Below are 18,722 nucleotides of genomic sequence, written 5' to 3'. Positions count from 1 at the left end.
TGTGTAGCTAAATGAAGAACTGCAGGGAGGTATGATCATAATAGTTGAAATCTGCTCATTGACGGAGCGAGCATGGTTCATGTGGGTTCTGAAGTGTCGCTCTGTTTGAACAAGTTTGTTTTGTACTCCTGAGCTCCCAGTGGAAAGTTCCTCAGCTGGTGCATCGTTTGCCTCGAGGACTATAATGCCATAATGCAGATATCCTGACCTGTACCTTTATTCAATTTACACTGCTGAAAGTCTCTTCTCTGCCTTTTTTGCAGATTTTGCTTACCCTGAGCAATTGTTTTATTATGCCACCTTAATTAATTTCTGTAATTGCTTCATCAATGCTTAGATGCAATTAAAATGCTTCTTTGATGGTGAGAGAAGTACATATATCAAGGAATAAATAAAACCAAACATAATACAATGCCATCAGATCCTAATTAGATCATCTCAGTGTCATTCTCTGCACAACTCTGTAGTCATTTTAACAATCCATTTAAAAAACCTGCCTTGCAAGCACCAGATGGCTGACATAAGCACATAAGCAAACTGGTCTGAAAGAGTTTGAATTTGTGCGGGGAAAGTGTGCCGTATGCACAACATGTGGCTGACTGCTTGGGTGCAAGTGACTCATGAAGTTGGTCCAGGGCACTTAATCGAATTAATGCAGGGGTGGCAAAATTAAATGCCCCATGCACCACTTAAAGAGCAACTTACCTCTTTTAAAGGTGTTGGGTTGGAGAGCTGTCTGGATGAGTGGGTAGGGTGGGAACTGAGCTTGTTTTGCTTGTTTTATTGTTGCTTTGTGGTGCTCGCATTGTTCCCCTGAATGTGGTAGGCATGGTCTGTCGGTGCAAATTGTGTGTCGACACTCGCGGGTTGCCCCCAGCACAATCTAAGGTTGGGCTGATCGTTAACGCAAATGACGCACGGTTCAATGTGTGAAAATAAACGGACCTGAATTTGACATGTTTCACCCCAGATCTGAACTCCCTCAGCCCGGTACGATTGTCTGGGAAGTAGAGCACACGTCAGTTCATCCACGTGCTTGTGCCCAGCAACATAACAGCATGTGATGGTGCTGTATCTCTCAACGGATCGACACTGTAGGTAGATAGATAGGTAGAGAGGTCGATGGGTAGTAGAAAAGCAGAGCACTTTTCAAATGATGAAAGGTAAAAGCAATGTACCTGTCTTTGCACACTAATTCCTGGAACTTAATCTGCATGCTGAGCAAGCAAAAAGGAAAGAAGACGTTAAGGAACTGGAGCTGCAGCTCAAAGATCATGAGCTCATACGGGAGACTTAGAAAGTGATAGACAGGAGCTACAGGGAGGTGGTCACCCCCAGGTTGCAGGAGGCAGGTAACTGGGTGAGTGTCAGGCCAAGGAAGGGAAATGGCCAGCCAGTACAGAGTATCCCTGTGGCCATTCCCTCAATGTTAAGTATACCATTTTGGATACTGTTGAGGGGCTCATCCTACTGGGGGGCGGGGAGCCGCAGAGACCAGTTCTTTGGCACTGAAGAGAAGAGAGGTGAAGAGGACTGCAATAGTGATAGGAGATTCCATTGTTAGAGATGGGATAGAGGCACCCGGGTAGTATGTTGACTCACAGGTGCCAAGGTGGGATGAGTGGCAGTGCAATAGGGGAACAAAATTGAAAAGGGTAATGAATACAGGACTGAAGGTGTAATATTTCAATGCACCCAGTATATGGATTAAGGTAGATGATCTTGTAGCACCGGTAGAGATTGGCAGATAAGATGTTGTGGGTATCACTGAGTCGTGGCTGAGGGCAGATTATAGCTGGCAGCTTAACATCCAAGAATACACATTGTATCAGCTGGGCAAGCAGGTAGGCAGAGGGGGTGGAGTGGCTTTGCTGGTAAAAAACTGTAAGTAAATTACTAGAATGAGGTGACATGGGATTGGAAGATGTAGAATCCTTGTGGATAGAGCTAAGAACCTGCAAGGGTATAAACACCTTGATTGAAACTATATACAAGCCTCCAAACAGTATACAATGGGAGATAGAAAAGGCTTGTCAAAAGGGCAATGTTACAATAGTCATAGGGTATTTCAAGGTGCAGGTAGATTGGGAAAATCAGATTGCGGCTGGATCTCAAGAAAGGGAATTTGTAGAATGCCTACAATATAGCGTTTTAGAGCAGCCCTTGGTGGACCCATAGGGAATCAGCTATTCTGCATCGGGTGCCATGAACTGGAATTGATCAGAGAACCAAAGGTAAAGGAACCCTTGGGGGCCAATTGTCATAATATGATAGAATTCTCCCTGCAATTTCAGAGGGGTAAGATAAGTATCAGTGTTATCGAGGAGGACAGGGAACTACTGAGGCATGAGAGAGGAACTGGTCAATATTGATTGGAAGAGAATACTAGCAGTGGTGACAACAGAGCAACAAGGGCTGGAATTTCTGGGAGCAATTCAAAAGGCACAGGATAGATAAATCCCAAAGAAGAAGTTGTTTTCTGAAGGCAGGATGATTTACCTGTACTGACAAGGGAAGACAAAGCCAATACAAAAAACCAAAGATGGCATATAATAGAGCCAAAATTTGCAGGAAGTTGGTAAGTTTTTAAAAACCAACAGAAGAGTCATAAAGAAGGAAAAGATGGAATACAAAGGTAAGGTAGCCAATAATATTAAAGAGGATACCAATTGCTTCCATAGATATATAAAGAGTAAAAGAGAGGCCAGAGTAGATACTGGACTGGAAAATTGCAAATGTCACTCCACTCTTCCAGAAAGGAGAGAGGCAGAAGAAAGAAAATAATAGGCCATTTGGTCAGACCTCAGTAGTTGGGAAGATGTTGAAGTTGATTGTTAAGGATGTGGTTTCAGGGTACTTGGAGGCACATGATAAAATAGGCCAAAGTCAGCATGGTTTCCTCAAGGGAAAATCTTGCCTGACAAATCAGTTGGAATTCTTTGAAGAAGTAACAAACAGAATAAACAAAGGAGAATTATTGGATATTGTGTACTTAGATTTTCAGAAGGCCTTTGACAAGGTGCTACACACAAGGCTGCTTAATAAGTTAAGAGCCCATGATTGGCTGTTGGTGACTAGTGGTGTTCCCCAGGGGTCTATGTTGGGACCGTTTCTTTTTACATTATATGTTAATAATTTGGATGATGGAATTGATGGCTTTGTGGAAAAGTTTACTAATGATACCAAGACAGGTGAAGGGGCAGGTAGTGTTCAGGAAGCAGAGGGGCTGAAGAAGGACATATAGATTAGGAGAATGGGCAAAAAAGTGGCAATTGGAATACACTGTTAGGAAGTGTATGGTCATGCCCTTTGATAGAAGAAATAAAAGTGTAGACTATTTTCTAAGTGGAGAGAATATTCAAAAAATCTGAGGTGCAAAGGAACTTGGGAGTCCTTGTGCAGGATTCCCTAAAGTTTAAGTTGCAGGTTGAATCGGTGGTGAGGAAGGCAAATGCAATATTAGCATTCATTTCAAGAGGATTAGTATATAAAAGAAAGGAGTATTGTGAGCATTTTGGGGCCTTTTATCTATGAAAGTATATGCTGACATTGGAGAAGTTTCAGAGGAGGTTCATGAGACAGATTCCAGGAGTGGAAGGGCCTGTTCTTACTGGAATTCAGAAGACTGAGGGGGGATTTCACTGAAACCTATCAAATGTTGAAAAGCCTCAATAGAGTGGATGTGGTCAGGATGTTTTTTATGGTGCGGGAGTCTGGGACCAGAGGGCACATTGTGAAGTAGGTTCTTATTAGCCAGCACAACATTGTGGGCTAGAGGACTTGTACTGTGCTTTACAGTTCAGTTTCATGCTCTATGTTCATTGTAGTTTAAGTACAGGAATTGAGCAATGTGTCACTTGGGTGAATTTGTTATGATATTGCCCACTTCAGGCCTAATAAAAAGACAATTGAATCCATTTTAACATGCACTACCTTAATTAATTACCTTTTTTTACTGAGTACAGGTAGATTTTATGCCATTATGAAGTGTTACAATACATATGGTGTAACTGGCATATAGTGTAACTCATATATAATCCATGGTATTGTGCTCTACAGCATCTTTTCCATTTGCTTTATCCCATTTTATTTTATCCTTTCTTTGTTTTACTTCATTCCCTTTTATTTTACCCTTTCAATTTGACTTTATCAACTATTGATGGTATGTTATTGATAATGCACGATCTTACTCACGGATTCGGATACTTGGTGTAATGCATAATTTTAAAGACACTTTTCCAGACAGTGTTAGATAAGTTTCACAAAGTAAAACAATTTGTATTTAAAGTCCGTTTAATTATATCCTGAGAGTCAAGAATTTTTTCACACTTGCATTAAAAATGTTTTTGCATTTTTAAACTACAATTGTTTTCCATTTCAAGATCAAAAGGAAGCACCATGGGTTTATTATCATTTTCATCAAACTCAGCAAGGAAATTAATTGACAGGAATGCCAACTGGTGATTCAGTCACTGCAAATGACTGCAGGAAGCGGAGTGTAAATTGAGCACATCTGCCAGTCAGAGCGCAGCTTCCAGCACAACAGAGCAAAGCACTGAATAAAACAACTCAGGGCTTCAGAATTTTCCTCCATCCACAGACCCTGTGCAAGCTACGTGGTTATGGTGGTGTGGGTGGCTGGTGAATAAATACGGGAGATAAAATTAGGTAAATAATAAAAATGGTCTTGATCTTTAAATCTGTGAACCCGATCTGACTTCACAATTTTCATATTCTTCAATTTTCGCTAATTGTATTTTGCAAGTAAATATTTGCAGGGTCCCAGAAGACTCTATATTCATGTCCTTGAATCTTGCTATTATTGTTTATTTCTAAGTACCTGCTTAGATCTAACTTCAAGTCTTTAAGTATTTTCTTCTGCTTAATTCTGTAATTTTTCTTTCAAACTGTATGTGACAGATATGTATTGACCCACAGTGTGTTATGTCTCAGTTGATAGTAAACTCTGTTCTGGATTTCACATCCACAATTAACAGGTTTATAACTTCAAATGCAGGACTGCACTGCACCTCATTAACTGAAGGAATGTTGCACAATATAAAGCAAAGGCATGCAGGGTAAATCATTCCATTTGCCACATCTTCCCCTTTTGATAGTCTATGTGAATACTGAATGTGACGTTTTGTCCAGATGAGCATGGATCTGCCCTATCAGCATTAGTTTCCCTATTAATATCACAAAAGCACCGATTAACTGGTCATTCATTAAGATGCTGCAGCTATGATGTTGGTACAGAAAATCGATTGCATTTGCCGGAAGAATTGTAAATTACAGTGTATAGGAAGTTTTCTGAAATGTAATTTGTGAATGTAACTACATTTGTCTGAATTTATTAATGCACAAATTAAATTGTACAAAAAAGCCATACACTGTTGATTCCATTCTATACTCCAGTTGTGATTGGTGGTAATAAAACTTTCAAAGTGCTTCTTATTAATTTGCTGTTTTGGTAAAACTTAAGAGTCCTAACAGTAAAGTAAAATTCAGTGCCTGCTTTGTTAACCTCATTCAGCTATTACAGACTTTATTCCTCTCTGTAGGCCTGCTGAGTTCCTCCAGCATTTTCTATTTGTTACTCAGATACAACTGGCCAATTTTGTTGTGCAAAGCGCAAGTGGATCTCTTACTTGTGCCAACCAAAGCATGACATTGAAAATGCCATTGAGCTGTTTTAGGAAAGTCTGGACTCCCACTCCAGCGAAAACACAAAATGTTCTGTTCTCAGTGCAGCATTAAATTGTATTTGAACTAGTACAGTGCGGGGAAGTTGAGAATACTTGGAATCTTGTATTTCTGCTTATTTCTCCCAGGTAGATAAAGAATGAAGCCAAAACCTGTGCAGAGGTCAAGAACCTTTTCTGGGAAACCATTCCAAATATTCAACACTGAAGCACGTTAGTAATGATTCCTTATGCTTTAAGGGTTAATACATTTCTTCACAGGCAAAGTCCTCCTCACCATGGAATATATTTACAAGGAGCACTGCCACAGAGAACAGCATCCATCATCAAGGACCCCCACCTTCCAGGCCATGCCCTCTTCTCACTACTACCACTGGGCAAGAGGTACAAGAGACATAGGTCCCACAGCACCAGGAGCGGGAACAAACATCAGGCTCCTGAGCCAATGTGGATAACCTCAATCACTTCAACTCTGTACAGACTCACTTTCAAGACACCGTTCTCAGAATTATCTATTTTTTGCACAATTTGTCTTTTGCACATTGGTTGCTTATCAATCTCTGTTTCTAAGTAGTTTTTCATGAATTCTTTTGTATTTCTTTATTTTCCTGTAAATGCCTGCAAGAAAATAGATGTAAAGTAATACATGGTGACATTCGTACCTTGATACTAAATTTATTTGACTTTGATTTTGTGGAGGACATTTTAAATATGCTGACATGAGACATACATAATATGTAAATGCTCATAACAATGCCTGGATAAATTAAATAAGCATGCCTTTGGAAATTCACAGTGGGCTATAACTTCTGACCATTGACAATCAGGTCACTCATTGATCAGGAAAATGCAGCTGCTGGACTTCAAGGTCAAAGTGACTTGTTCAATCTTCACAGGAGCTACCAAAAGAGAACGCAGTATTCACACTGTTTAATATCGCATTCACAGATTGCTGCCTCAGGCAATGTTGCATTCCTTCAGTAACACACCGGAGACCTACCCTGCTAACTGCCAAGATTTGCCTTTGCATTACCTTCATTTCTGGAAGACTGAGTGAAAAGAGACCTTGATCTGAGTAAGACCTGGAAAGGAAGAAGATCTCTTTCTCAGACTATGTCAAGAGATTGGGTGAGGCAAAACAAGAAAGGCTTTCTGAAATAGAATGATAGTCTGGCATTGGGACATGGCAAAAATGAAACTGAGTTTTGGACTCAACATGGAGAAATATTTACCTAATAGAAGGCAAAACAGACCAGGCTACATTTTTTAAAATAGTACTTAAATATATCCTTCCACATGATTGATCTTAAAAACCAGGGTGTTGTTTCTTGGCTGTGTACTTATTTGAGGTAGGCATTGACGTTGAGGGGTCTGTCCAAGAGATCAAATATCTCCAAGGATTTTTCTGTCAACTACATGTCATGGCCAAGCACTGCATGTCAACAGTGCAGCTGGGAGCTGATTACATGACCTCCATCTACATCCATGTCAAATGGTTGGCATAGAACTTACTAGAGACCCAACTTGCCAAACTCATAATGAATATGTGAGCAAGAAAAAAAAGTATTCTATCACATGAGGCTATTCCCTCTCTCTCTCTCTTTCTCTCTCTCACACACACACATACGTACGGGACAATGTTACCTGCAGGTGTTGGATTGTACATTTACAGATCTCGCACAACACAATCTGAGGAATTAAGGGAAATTAAGCTTAAATGGAGAAGGCTCTTTTCCTCTTTGGATGCAGAGGTTATTAGCCACAGAATCGTTGGCCTAAACTTTATTGTTTTCTTTCAGATGGCCTTGAAATGAGCCTTTGGTTACCTGATAGAGAGTATCCTAACATTCTAGCAGCTAAGACATTAACCTTGCGTTGCATTGATCAAGTAGATGGTCAAAGATACTTCTACGTCCAATGAGAATACCCAATCATTTGCAATGTTCTTTTACTATTTTCCAAATTACATCAACCATATGGAGCGAGGTTCTTTCTAATTGAACAGATGTGTTCTTACACAAGTTGGACCTGTAGAGGCTATTACTTCAGAAGAGACTGCTTACTATTACCAACAAGTTTCTCGTGCTGAGCTCCATATCAAGCAAAGGGATTCTGAAGTATGAAATCACATTTGCTTGCTGTGGGTTCCAAGAACTTCAAAGTCCAAAATCATCTTTGAAGTTGCAAGGATGGAAAATTTGACAAACCCCACAGGCACAAACCTGCTGAGAGGATGCCGCATTTTCTTTGTATGAGATAGTTCCTTCGTCCTCCAACAGCTTGGTATCACACATCTGCTCCCCAAATGCACCATCAGCTACACACTGATGTGGTCCTGAATTATTTTCAGCAGCTCGCAGAGCAAAACTATTGATATATTATGCATTTCTGCTTGGTTCGAGTTCAGGCTCTGAAAACACAGGTTTGATAAAACAAAATAGGAAATTCTTCAAGATTCTTGATTTTAAAATGGAGTGTGTGTGTGTGTGTGTGTGTGTGTGTGTGTGTGTGTGTGTGTGTGTGTGTGTGTGTGTGTGTGTGTGTGTGTGTGTGTGTGTGTGTGTGTGTGTGTGTGTGTGTGTGTGTGTGTGTGTGTAACTTTCCTTTCTAGCAGACATCTTTTATTTCTTGCTTATATTCATTACACAGCTATATTCCCCAGATCTTGAAAAACATTAAATATTCTTTAATTTTGGACTGATATGCCAAGTATGCTAACTGCGACCCTAACTGTTTTGTTTGCTGCCAGGAACAATTCCATTGTTTGTGGAGGATGTAGATTTCTGTCAGAAACCTTCTTCAGTTCCAATTTCTTGCTTGTTCTATATGCGCAGAGTATTGGCATTGGGCAAATGTTTGCATGGTGAAATAATAGAGGGGGTTGGGCTTCTGCTAATTATAACACCATTTATGGGATGTCTTACTGTCATGCTAAGAGAGTTTTGTTTGCAATATTGTAATGGTGAATGGTTTTGGTGAACGGTGCCAGTATCATGCAGGTGGGGCCCGATGGTGAAGCCAGGCTCATGCTGTGTGCTTTACTTTTTCTGCATTTGAAATGAAACATTACCACAAAGCGATTTGACAGAGTCCAGAAGAAATATAATTAGTGCCATAATAGAGTCATCTAAAAGCAAATTGCAGAGCATAGCTGCCGACTTACTAAAACCACTATTGTAAACTGTGCTGAGCATCCAGCGAATTTCCTGGAAAAATGTGACAAGGGATTTGTTACACTCACGGGATGACACTGGGTGGATACAGTCCAGGGGAAACCTGAAGGATGGATAAGATGAGGAAATGTATTCTTGGAAATTGGATCCAGTTGCAATTCCTATTTAACCGCCATGCATGATGAATCATGCTGGTGACAGTTTCTGGGATGAAAATGACCCAGGCACTTCCAAGCATGATTTACCTGAGCATATCTGATGATGAACCCAATGGTACAGTCTGGTTTGCTGTGCTCTTTTCTGAGTTTACTGACGGACAGTAGTTTTTAAAGACTTGCTTTAATAAGTCAATTTTAAAAAAGAGCAAGCATAACAGCACATTGACCGAGACTCAAAATAAAAGGCCCTCACTAGCACTTTTATGTTTTTTTTCCACAATATCTATCCGACTTAGTTATCTGTTCATTGTCCACAACCATCTGATAATGTTGTCAACTAGTCTGTAACATGCATTTCAATCCAAGGTACTGTGATTACTGGCCCCTCCCACCCTCATGAGCCCTATTAGCCAAACCATCAGGAGGAGTTGCTTTAACACACAACAGAGCACCTGTCTATGCTTTCCCATCTTCACCTCCTTTCACCATAACATTCCCACCTCTGTTTCTTCCCCCTCCATGGCTACTGCATTACCATTTCATGAAAGACATACTTTATGGAGATGCTGCAACTGCATTTTCTGCAAGAAGCCACTATTGGAAACCGGACAGGTAAAATATTGCCGCAAGAATGTACATGGGTGTGTTGGCCACCATTAGGCAGGGCATTGAGTTCAAGAGTCACAAGGTAACATTGTAGATCTATAAAACACTGGTTAGACCACATTTGGAGTATTGTGTTCAGTTTTGGTCACCCCATCAAGGAAGGAAGCATATGTAGAGAAGATTTACCAGGATGCTGCCAGGATTAGAGAATATGTCTTATGAGGAAAGTTGATTGAAATGGAGCTTTTCTCTTTGGAGCAAAGGAGGAGGACAAGTGATGATGGAGGTGTATAAGATGATAGACTGGGCAGGATGAAGAAAAATTGTCAAAATCCCAAAGATATAGAAATAGGTATCGTTATTTTAGTTTTTGCTAACGCTTTATGCCCTCACAATTTATAATGTTTTCTATACTAACATTTCCGTGCAATATTGAGGCAGTGCTACAGACTCAGAGGGACTGCCAACACAGGTACTTGCAAAAGAAACATGGCACTTTCTGTAACTCTGTTTCTCCTGATGTGCTGTCCAACCTTTATCTTTCAACTAGCACCTACTGAAACAGGTTAACCAGCTGTTTATCCCGTTACTCTTTGTTGAAATTTGCAATTTTGTTCCCCATGTTATAAAAGTCCCTGGAGTCAAATGCCTTTCAGTTTCTGTAAAACCCTTTGGGATGTTATAGAAACATCGAAACATAGAAAATAGGTGCAGGAGTAGGCCATTCGGCCCTTCGAGCCTGCACCGCCATTCAGTATGATCATGGCTGATCATCCAACTCAGAACCCTGTACCTGCTTTCTCTCCATACCCCCTGATCCCTTTAGCCACAAGGGCCATATCTAACTTAAGTTACGAGACTCTAATAGCAGACATATAAATTGAAATTCATCCTTTTGTACTGGAAAATATTATATTAAATAAGAATAAAACCCTCAGAAACAATGATCATGATATTTAAAATATACTTCTTATTCTCTGTAATATGATGATGCCTTACCATTGTTAATACTGAATTTGTAAAAGAACAATCTTTCATATTTAATTCATTGATTCTACCTTGTGGATCAACAATCTGTGACTTTATTTATTGTGATAATTCAGTAAAGCAATGTCAAAAGGTTGAAGGCCAAGATCCAGCTGCTGTCATGGAAGAGAAACTGAATTACAATATTTTAATCAGTTTGGAATTAATTAGTTTAGGATCATTGAACAAATATGTTCCATTGTTAGTGTGGCTACTTTATTAGGTATCCATATTCTGTAACTGAAGCTTATAGTAATGAAAATGAACTTCTTTCTCACTGGAGTACATTGTGCATTCATTCATAATGTACAGTATAATCCTATTTACCTTCATCAAATATATAATTATTTATTTTATTGATTTGATTTTTCAATAAAGCAGATCTCCAAAATAGTTACTAACAAAATTGAGCCTGGAATTCAGCAGTACTGCAATGGATGTGCAAATGTCTCACATACATTATTGGAAACCATTCTGGGAAATGAAAGAATAATGAATTCCATTTCGAATTTCAAAGTAAATTTATAATCAAAGTATGTATGTGTCGCCATTGAGATTCATTTCCTTGCAGGCATTCACAGTAGGACAAAGAAATGCAAGAGAGTCAATGAGAAACTACACACAAAGACTCACAAGCAAGCAGCTGCAAAAGAAAATACATTGTGCAAATATATAGAAAACAAGCACATAATAAATAAATTAACAAACAAACAAACAAATTAATAGGCTGAGCATATGATGCTCTGGAGCAATCTTGAAACAATATTCTTTTACTCTTTGTTATCACTTACAAGTAATTTGGTTGTATTTTGGATTCTATAAACATTGTGATGCCTTTTGCTCCTGAGTTAAAGATTTGGCATCTCTGGACTTGCTTCTCATTCTCCCTTGGAGTTGTGCAGCTGGGGCTTCACTGCAGATGATTCCCACACCTCGCCTGCTGTGAATGGCCACTAAATCAGAATCCGTTGCTGCTCCTTCAGAAGGAGCAGAGGAAATCAAGAGAGAACCAGCTCAGGAAACGCATCATCAGTGACCATTTTTAGGACAGCACTCCCAGAAGCTGAGAACAAGCTGAACCAACCAACACCACCTCAGCCAATGATACTGGGAAAGGAAGGGAAGTAAGCAGAAATATTGAATTGAGTTCTGTTTGATCAAACTCCAGTGGAAGACCTGGGGATATTTAGTTCTGCTAAGATCAATGTAGTAACAGAATATTACTGGCCTAAGTGAACTCATTATTCAAACACTTGAGCATCAGTTCCAAACTTATCACTGCAACTAACAAAATTCATATTGTTAACTAAATAATTTATAATAAAAATGTCATGAACTTCCGGATTACCGCAAAAAGTCTACTTGATTCATTGATTTGCTTAAAGGAAGGAAATCTGCAGGTCTTACTGACTGCATGTTATTCTACACTTACAGCCTTAAATTGACTCCAGTCCTCTAAAATTAGATTAGATTAGTTCAGCTATATTTGTCACATGTACATCGAAACTTAGAGTGAAATGCATTGTTTTGCGACAATGAACATGACAGAGCAAGGACGCACAGGGAGAAACTCCCAAGTGTCCCATGCTTCTTGGCCCAACATATGTCCACAATTTACTAATCCTACCAAATATGTCTTTAAATGTGGGGAAAAAAAACACACAGTCACAGGGAGAATGTACAAGCTCCTTGCAGTCAGTGGCCGGAATTGAACCCCATTGCTGGCACTGTCAATCAGTGTGCTAGCACCCATTTTGCCCATTTCCTAGCAAATCGTCAATTTGAGGGTGATTAAAGATGATCAATAAATACTGGCATTTCTGATAATTCCCACAGACCATGAATAATAAGTAAAAATATTGTGATTGATCTTCTTTCTCCAACATCGACCCTTTTATTCCAACAGACTCATTCAGTTGTTCAACTATTCTCTGCCCTTTTACTCTACATGTTTTGAACAATTTATTAAAAGTGACTGGATTTTAGTTTTATAATCTCTCAAACTTGAAAATCAATTATGCATAGCAATATAAGCAAATAACTTTCATTAGTAAAATGACTAACTTGGCAAAGATAAACCTGTATCCTGGTATTAGACAAGTTGCTGTAAAATCACGACCCACTGCTATTGTGAGTCACTCTACTGTGTTTATCTATAATTAAGTCTGAGATGACAAGACAGCAAATCTGACATTTGCATAAATTCATTTCTATATTTTAATCTCCAAACTGGCAATTACATGACAGAGGGTGAAGACTATTTCTCAGTAAGGGTTATATAAAAAAATCAAAGAACCTAAGCATAGCATTGCAAAGGTAAAGCAATGAGCAGAGGTCCTATAACACAACAAGCTAGTGCATTACTGAATTAGCTTACAACTGTGGTCCATACAGAGCGAAGTTGGCAGTGGTAGTGAATGAGGAGGGCTGGGTTGAGTGGGGAGATAGAGGTGAACAAATAAAAGAGTGTGAAATCCAACAAGAACTTTAATATATCTAAGATATCTTTAATATAGCAAAACATCCCAAGATGATTCACAAGAATTTGTCTTCCAGCTGGTAAAGGAAATATTAGACTAGCCATGATATAATTGATCAATGACACAGATTATATTAATATTTTCCTGATTAATATGAAGTTATACTTTATCTCTGACTTTACAGTTTTTAAGTCAGTTAATCTTCCAAATTTTGTGGTGAATTGGGATAATAAGGTATGGCTGGAATAACAGTATTATCGCACTTCATAGAAACTTTCTTTTTGGAGTTGCAACCTACACAAGGTTTCTCTCCTTTGTTCTCAGGATATCGAATTACGAGTGAGATTGCCTCTTTTTGACCCTGAATAGGTGCCAGGTCTTTTTTTTTGGGGAAAGTTGTATTCTTTAGGATTGTTTGTGAAGTGTTCTATATTTGCTGACTAATATGATCCTGCCCACTAGCTAGAAAAGAAATTGTATTTACAGCTACACAAGTTTCAGGAAATAGTGACAGTTCTATCTTAGATAAGATGATGAAAGGAAAACAATTTAACATTTGCTGCCAAGGTTATTTCATAAACATTGCTAAGAAAGTTTTTAATAGAATTATGTTAAAATACAATTGTAATACTATTACTCCTTCACATGTTATAATGCTGCAATCATATAGTGTAAAGGAAGGAAGAATTGTAAATTATGTGTAATGAATTCAACAGTATAAAGACTTAATCAAGAACACCCTTTGAAATTTATTGTTCTGAGTTATTTATGAAGAATGCCAAAAAAGAACAGAATAAATTCAGTTAACAAATAAAATCTTACTATATTTGCATTATTTTTCCATTTTCAGTTCAGTTTCAATTCATTTATCCTTCACCGATTATTGAAATATAAATAAATACATTAATCTGTACAGTTTTCTATGAAGGAGTATTATATAAACACTTGTGGTATTTACATTGCACTTTATTACACATCATTGTCCATCCAAAAATTAGAGGAAACTTTGTCAATTAATTTGATTTTAGAATTATTTTCATGTGGGTAAGCAATACAATCCTCAGGTGAATGAAGGTGGCTTTAGGCAGCTTTGTCAGCTAAGTAAGCTTATCCTTTAATCCCTTCTAGTTATTGTTGTTACCACAACCTGAAGATTCTTTGTGACCCATGATACTTGTAAACTAAGGAGAAGGAAATTGGGGAGAAAAATTCTGTTATCTGAGAATGAGGGAACAGAGTTAGATTTAGGATTTGTTTCCAATCTAAATATCAATAAAGTGATTCATTCTCAACATCCCTCATCATTATAAGCCAATGGATCTCAAATATCAGACACCTTGACATGAATCTAAAGGTCAAAAGTATCATTAGCTGAGTCACTAGATAATAAACTTTACTTCCACTGATCTGCTGAAGTACACTTCGCTTCACATGTAATCTGAAATGTTGCTCCTTCATGAATTGCACAAGAGACTGCAGATGCCAGCGTCTGGGGCAACAGATGATCTTCTGGAGGAAGCTGATGCCGATTCTTGAAGCAGGTTTTTGACCTGACAATTCCTTCTCCACTCCTCACCGTTCCCTGCCAACCCCTCTCTCCACCCCCAGGTGCTGCTCAACCTGCTGAATTCCTCCAGTAAGTTGTTTGCTGCCAAAAACTAGTACTCATTATCCTCTCGTTCTATAACTTAGCACGAGGAACTTTCCAATGAATTGTCATGCCTTTCTTGGGTTGATGTTCTAGCTAGAATTTATGGATTTCTCAAGTTGACGCTGAAGGCTTTCACCTTATCTTCATTTATTTATCAAATTCATTCTTAAAATTTCTCTTTATAAAATTTTTCTTTGCAAGAATAGAGCCTTGAAAGATGAAGTGTTGTGTGCATATTTATCATTCAGTGTCTTAACTGTTAATTTCCATCTAACTAATATCTTATTTTAGTTAGACAGAAATTTTACTTTACACTTCCACGCTTTCCAATATTCTCTACAGTTATGACCATTTGTCACATTCTAATTAATCAACAATGATTTAAGTTCAGTCCAAACACAATAGGAAACAAATCCAGCATGATTCCTTAGAAATGATCATTACCTTTACTAGGGCACGAGATGACTCAACTATAGGTAGTAAATGTGGATAATTATTTTTTGAGAAATCATTCATGCTACTGGGAAAAGATGAAAGGAGATGGACTGTTGTCTGGTACCAGATAAATGAATATGAAGAGAGGCTACTGTGGAAAAAATATGCAGACTGCACATGTTCAAATTAATAATTTACAGCTAACAAACAAATCATTGTTTAGTTCATCACCATAACCTTAAAGTTTACTCTCAGACTTATAATAATTTTTCTTTGAAATCACATTAGCAGAAATAGATGCATTGGCTTCAAGGTATGCAATATAATATTATCTTGATCCCACCGCATTGCTTCTCTGCTATATTGATTAATAGGATTTTATTCCAATGGAAAATATCCATTGCTACTTTGAGTGAGCATCCTATTCAACCTTTCTTCTTAAATAATTAATAAGCCCAACAATCCATTATTCACTAACCATAGCAAAGAAATCATTGTGAGGAATGGAATTGAATTAGAATCTCATGACGCAAAAGCTAATCTTCCTAAACTGTGTTTGTATTTTTGTTCTCTACCAGCTGTTTTCAAGATGAAGTTAAGATCAGACTCTTTGGCGGCACCCATTGCCACAACCACCATGATGCCTATTGACACTGGAGATAACTCAACAGCTACTGGAGGTCCTGGAGAGGGGAAGAATGATGTCTTTGAGAAGCTGAAAGAAAAATTTATGAATGAGCTCCAGAAGATTCCATGTATGTATGCTTTCCTTCAAATCATAAGGTTGAGTGTACTTCCTTTCAATAATTTGCTCTCTTTAGGTCAGCCTATAGGATTCCATCTATTTGTTTTGATGTGTTATAACAGGTGATAAACGGTGTTATTTCAAAAATAGTTTGGCCATTTAGTTAAACATGCAATCAAGGCTTATATACCACTGCAGGCAATTCAGCAGGCACTCTCAGGATTTATCAAGTCAAGTGCTCCGGAGATGGATTGGTGAAGAGAGGGACAATGTTGTTTACAACAAAATTTAAATGAAAACCTATACAAAATAGCCATTTTTAATTTATTAACTGTATTTCAGATGCCTTGATTTGATCTTGAATGTAGGAGGGACATCTGCTTTAATAGTTTTAACTAATTATATAAAGATTAACTGACTTAGATTAGATTTTGGTATTAAATTTTAGTAACTAAATGTAGATAAGTAATGCCTTGCGTTTTCCTTATAGTCAATAGTACTGGACCTTTTTCAGATCATTTCCTCATAGTGATCAGCATATGTTGTACATATTGTGGTCACCTTCCTCAGCTGGAGAGCATCTAGGTCAAAGGATCTTCTGGAAAAAAGCACCAAAACAGTCTATAATAGATGCTTTACTCGCTTGATATGGACTCAGGAAGAGTAGACTTACTTTTCCAGCTCTATGTTAAATCTGCAACTCATCTTCAAATTCCCGCTGCTCATTTTTCCCATTTCCTGCTATGACCTCACGACCCCCAAACTTCCCTCTATGGAGCACGCCACCAACAGGTGATTGCTCCTCACAGCAAGTGTCTTCCCACCTTTTTTTTAAAAGATTAACTTTTTTTGTCCCATGTGCATCATAAACATACAGTAAAATGCTTCTTTTTGTAGCAACCACCAACACAGTGCGAGGATGTTCCTGGGGCAGCCCCACAGGTGCCACTATGCTTCTGCCAGCAACATACCATGCCCACAACTCACTAACCCTAACCAGTACGTCTCTGGAATGTGGGAGGAAACCAGAGCAGCTGGAGGAAACCCACACGGGCACAGGGAGAATGTACAAACTCCTTACAGACCATAACAGAATTGACACTGTAAAGTGTTACACGATCCCTCGTGAGTGTGTGATAGTCATCCCAGAATAACAGTTGCATTTAGGCAGTGCACAGAGCAATGATCAAAGGTAGATCATAAAGTAAAACCGTCTCTGAAATACATTGCCAGGAAGTGCTAAATGTTGATGCTGACATTGATGTCACGTTTACCGTTTGTTTCCTAATCCATTTACCAGTGCCACCCTGGGCATTGATAGCCATTGCTATTGTCAGCGGCCTGCTGCTTCTGACCTGTTGCCTCTGCATCTGCAAGAAATGCTGCTGCAAAAAGAAGAAAAACAAGAAGGAGAAGGGAAAGGGGAAGAAGAACGACATCAACATGAAAGACGTGAAAAACTCAAGTGGAAATCAGGTAATAGAATGAGGAGAAAACGCGAATCGAAGTCACCAGGTTTTGCAAAGCTTTGAAACATGTAGCTTCAAACGTGTTCTGTGTTCATGGCAGACCAGGTAAAGGGATGCAACAAAGCATTAAAAATCCCATATTTAAGTTCACCTTTACTCAGTCAAAGAATATGCCCTCAGTCGTTGCTTCTGTCAGTGTATGATTTAATATTGACCATTCATATTGTGAAATAATGAATGCAGTATTTCATGAGACAGTTTTGACACCTGATCACTTCTAATTTCTCATATTCCTGGAACAGTACAGAACCAACCATAATGAGGGTGGACACCAGTAATTGAGTTTAGGCACACTAGAATCATAAAATCTAAATACAAATCGATTCCAAATTGCTGTAATTTACTAATATTAAACACAGAATAATTGAGAAAACTAAAAAAAAGCTGCACACACAAAATGTTGGAGGAACTCAGCAGGCCAGGCAGCATCTATGGAAAAGAGTACAGGACCTGCTGAAGAGTCTCGGCCGGAAACATCGACTGTACATCTTTTCCATAGATGCTGCCTGGCCTGCTGAGTCCCTCCAGCATTTTGTGTGCTACTTGGATTTTCAGCATCAGCAGATTTTTTCTTGATTGAAACTTACAAAAAATGTTTCTAAAATGAGCAAGGATAGACAATAACCTCTGAGCAGCCAAGTGTTCATTTTGAGTTTCCTCGCATTAAGTTGGTTTCTAACATTTTTGCTACCTCGTATTTCAACAAAAAAATCTCCGATTTGTGTGGTAAAGCATTGATTTTATGTTACAAGGAACTTGTTAAAATGCATTACAAGAACATAACAAAATTAGACTAGCCATGCTAAATGGATGTGTTCCAAAACCTGCACAATTATTCATGGAGGCTGCTCAAATATTTTGGCCCATCTGTTCTTTGATAAAGATTGCTTTGTTTTAATGACATTTATAATACAATTTCCACAAAAGACATATGGCTGTAAGTTGGACACTTGTTCTTTCTTTTATGTACTTAATTACCTTAAGGAAGACACTTTAGTTATAGGTTCCTATCACAGTTGAAGTCTTGGTTAGTAATATTATGGACACTTGTAGAAATTCAAGAACTTGCAGAAAACAAACCAAACTATGTAATGTGTCGGAATTTGAATCTAGAATTTAAAAGTTGGGGCAAGCCACAACACTTGGCTGGTGTTTAAATTGTTGAATGTCTTTGTCACAAATGCAATGTTAAGAAAGAATATTTACTGACATTGAAA

General features: G+C 38.4%; 1 protein-coding gene across 6 annotated transcripts in view; it reads left to right on the top strand.

Moving 5' to 3' along the window:
* Window positions 1–18,722, top strand: part of LOC140717133 (synaptotagmin-B) — a 610,226-nt gene that overhangs the window by 473,010 nt on the left and 118,494 nt on the right. For all 6 annotated transcript variants that reach the window (XM_073030387.1, XM_073030384.1, XM_073030386.1 and 3 more), the window contains 2 exons: window positions 15,810–15,986; window positions 17,277–17,452. In XM_073030387.1, coding sequence (XP_072886488.1) covers window positions 15,821–15,986; window positions 17,277–17,452 — 342 coding nt within the window. In that variant the 5' untranslated portion in view covers window positions 15,810–15,820. The remainder of the gene's footprint in view (window positions 1–15,809; window positions 15,987–17,276; window positions 17,453–18,722) is intronic.

The sequence above is a fragment of the Hemitrygon akajei genome, chromosome 27 (genome assembly GCF_048418815.1).
Source record: "Hemitrygon akajei chromosome 27, sHemAka1.3, whole genome shotgun sequence".
Classification (NCBI taxonomy): Eukaryota; Metazoa; Chordata; class Chondrichthyes; order Myliobatiformes; family Dasyatidae; genus Hemitrygon; species Hemitrygon akajei.
Note: the sequence above shows the minus strand (reverse complement) of the source record. Positions and strands in the feature narration are given on the sequence as shown.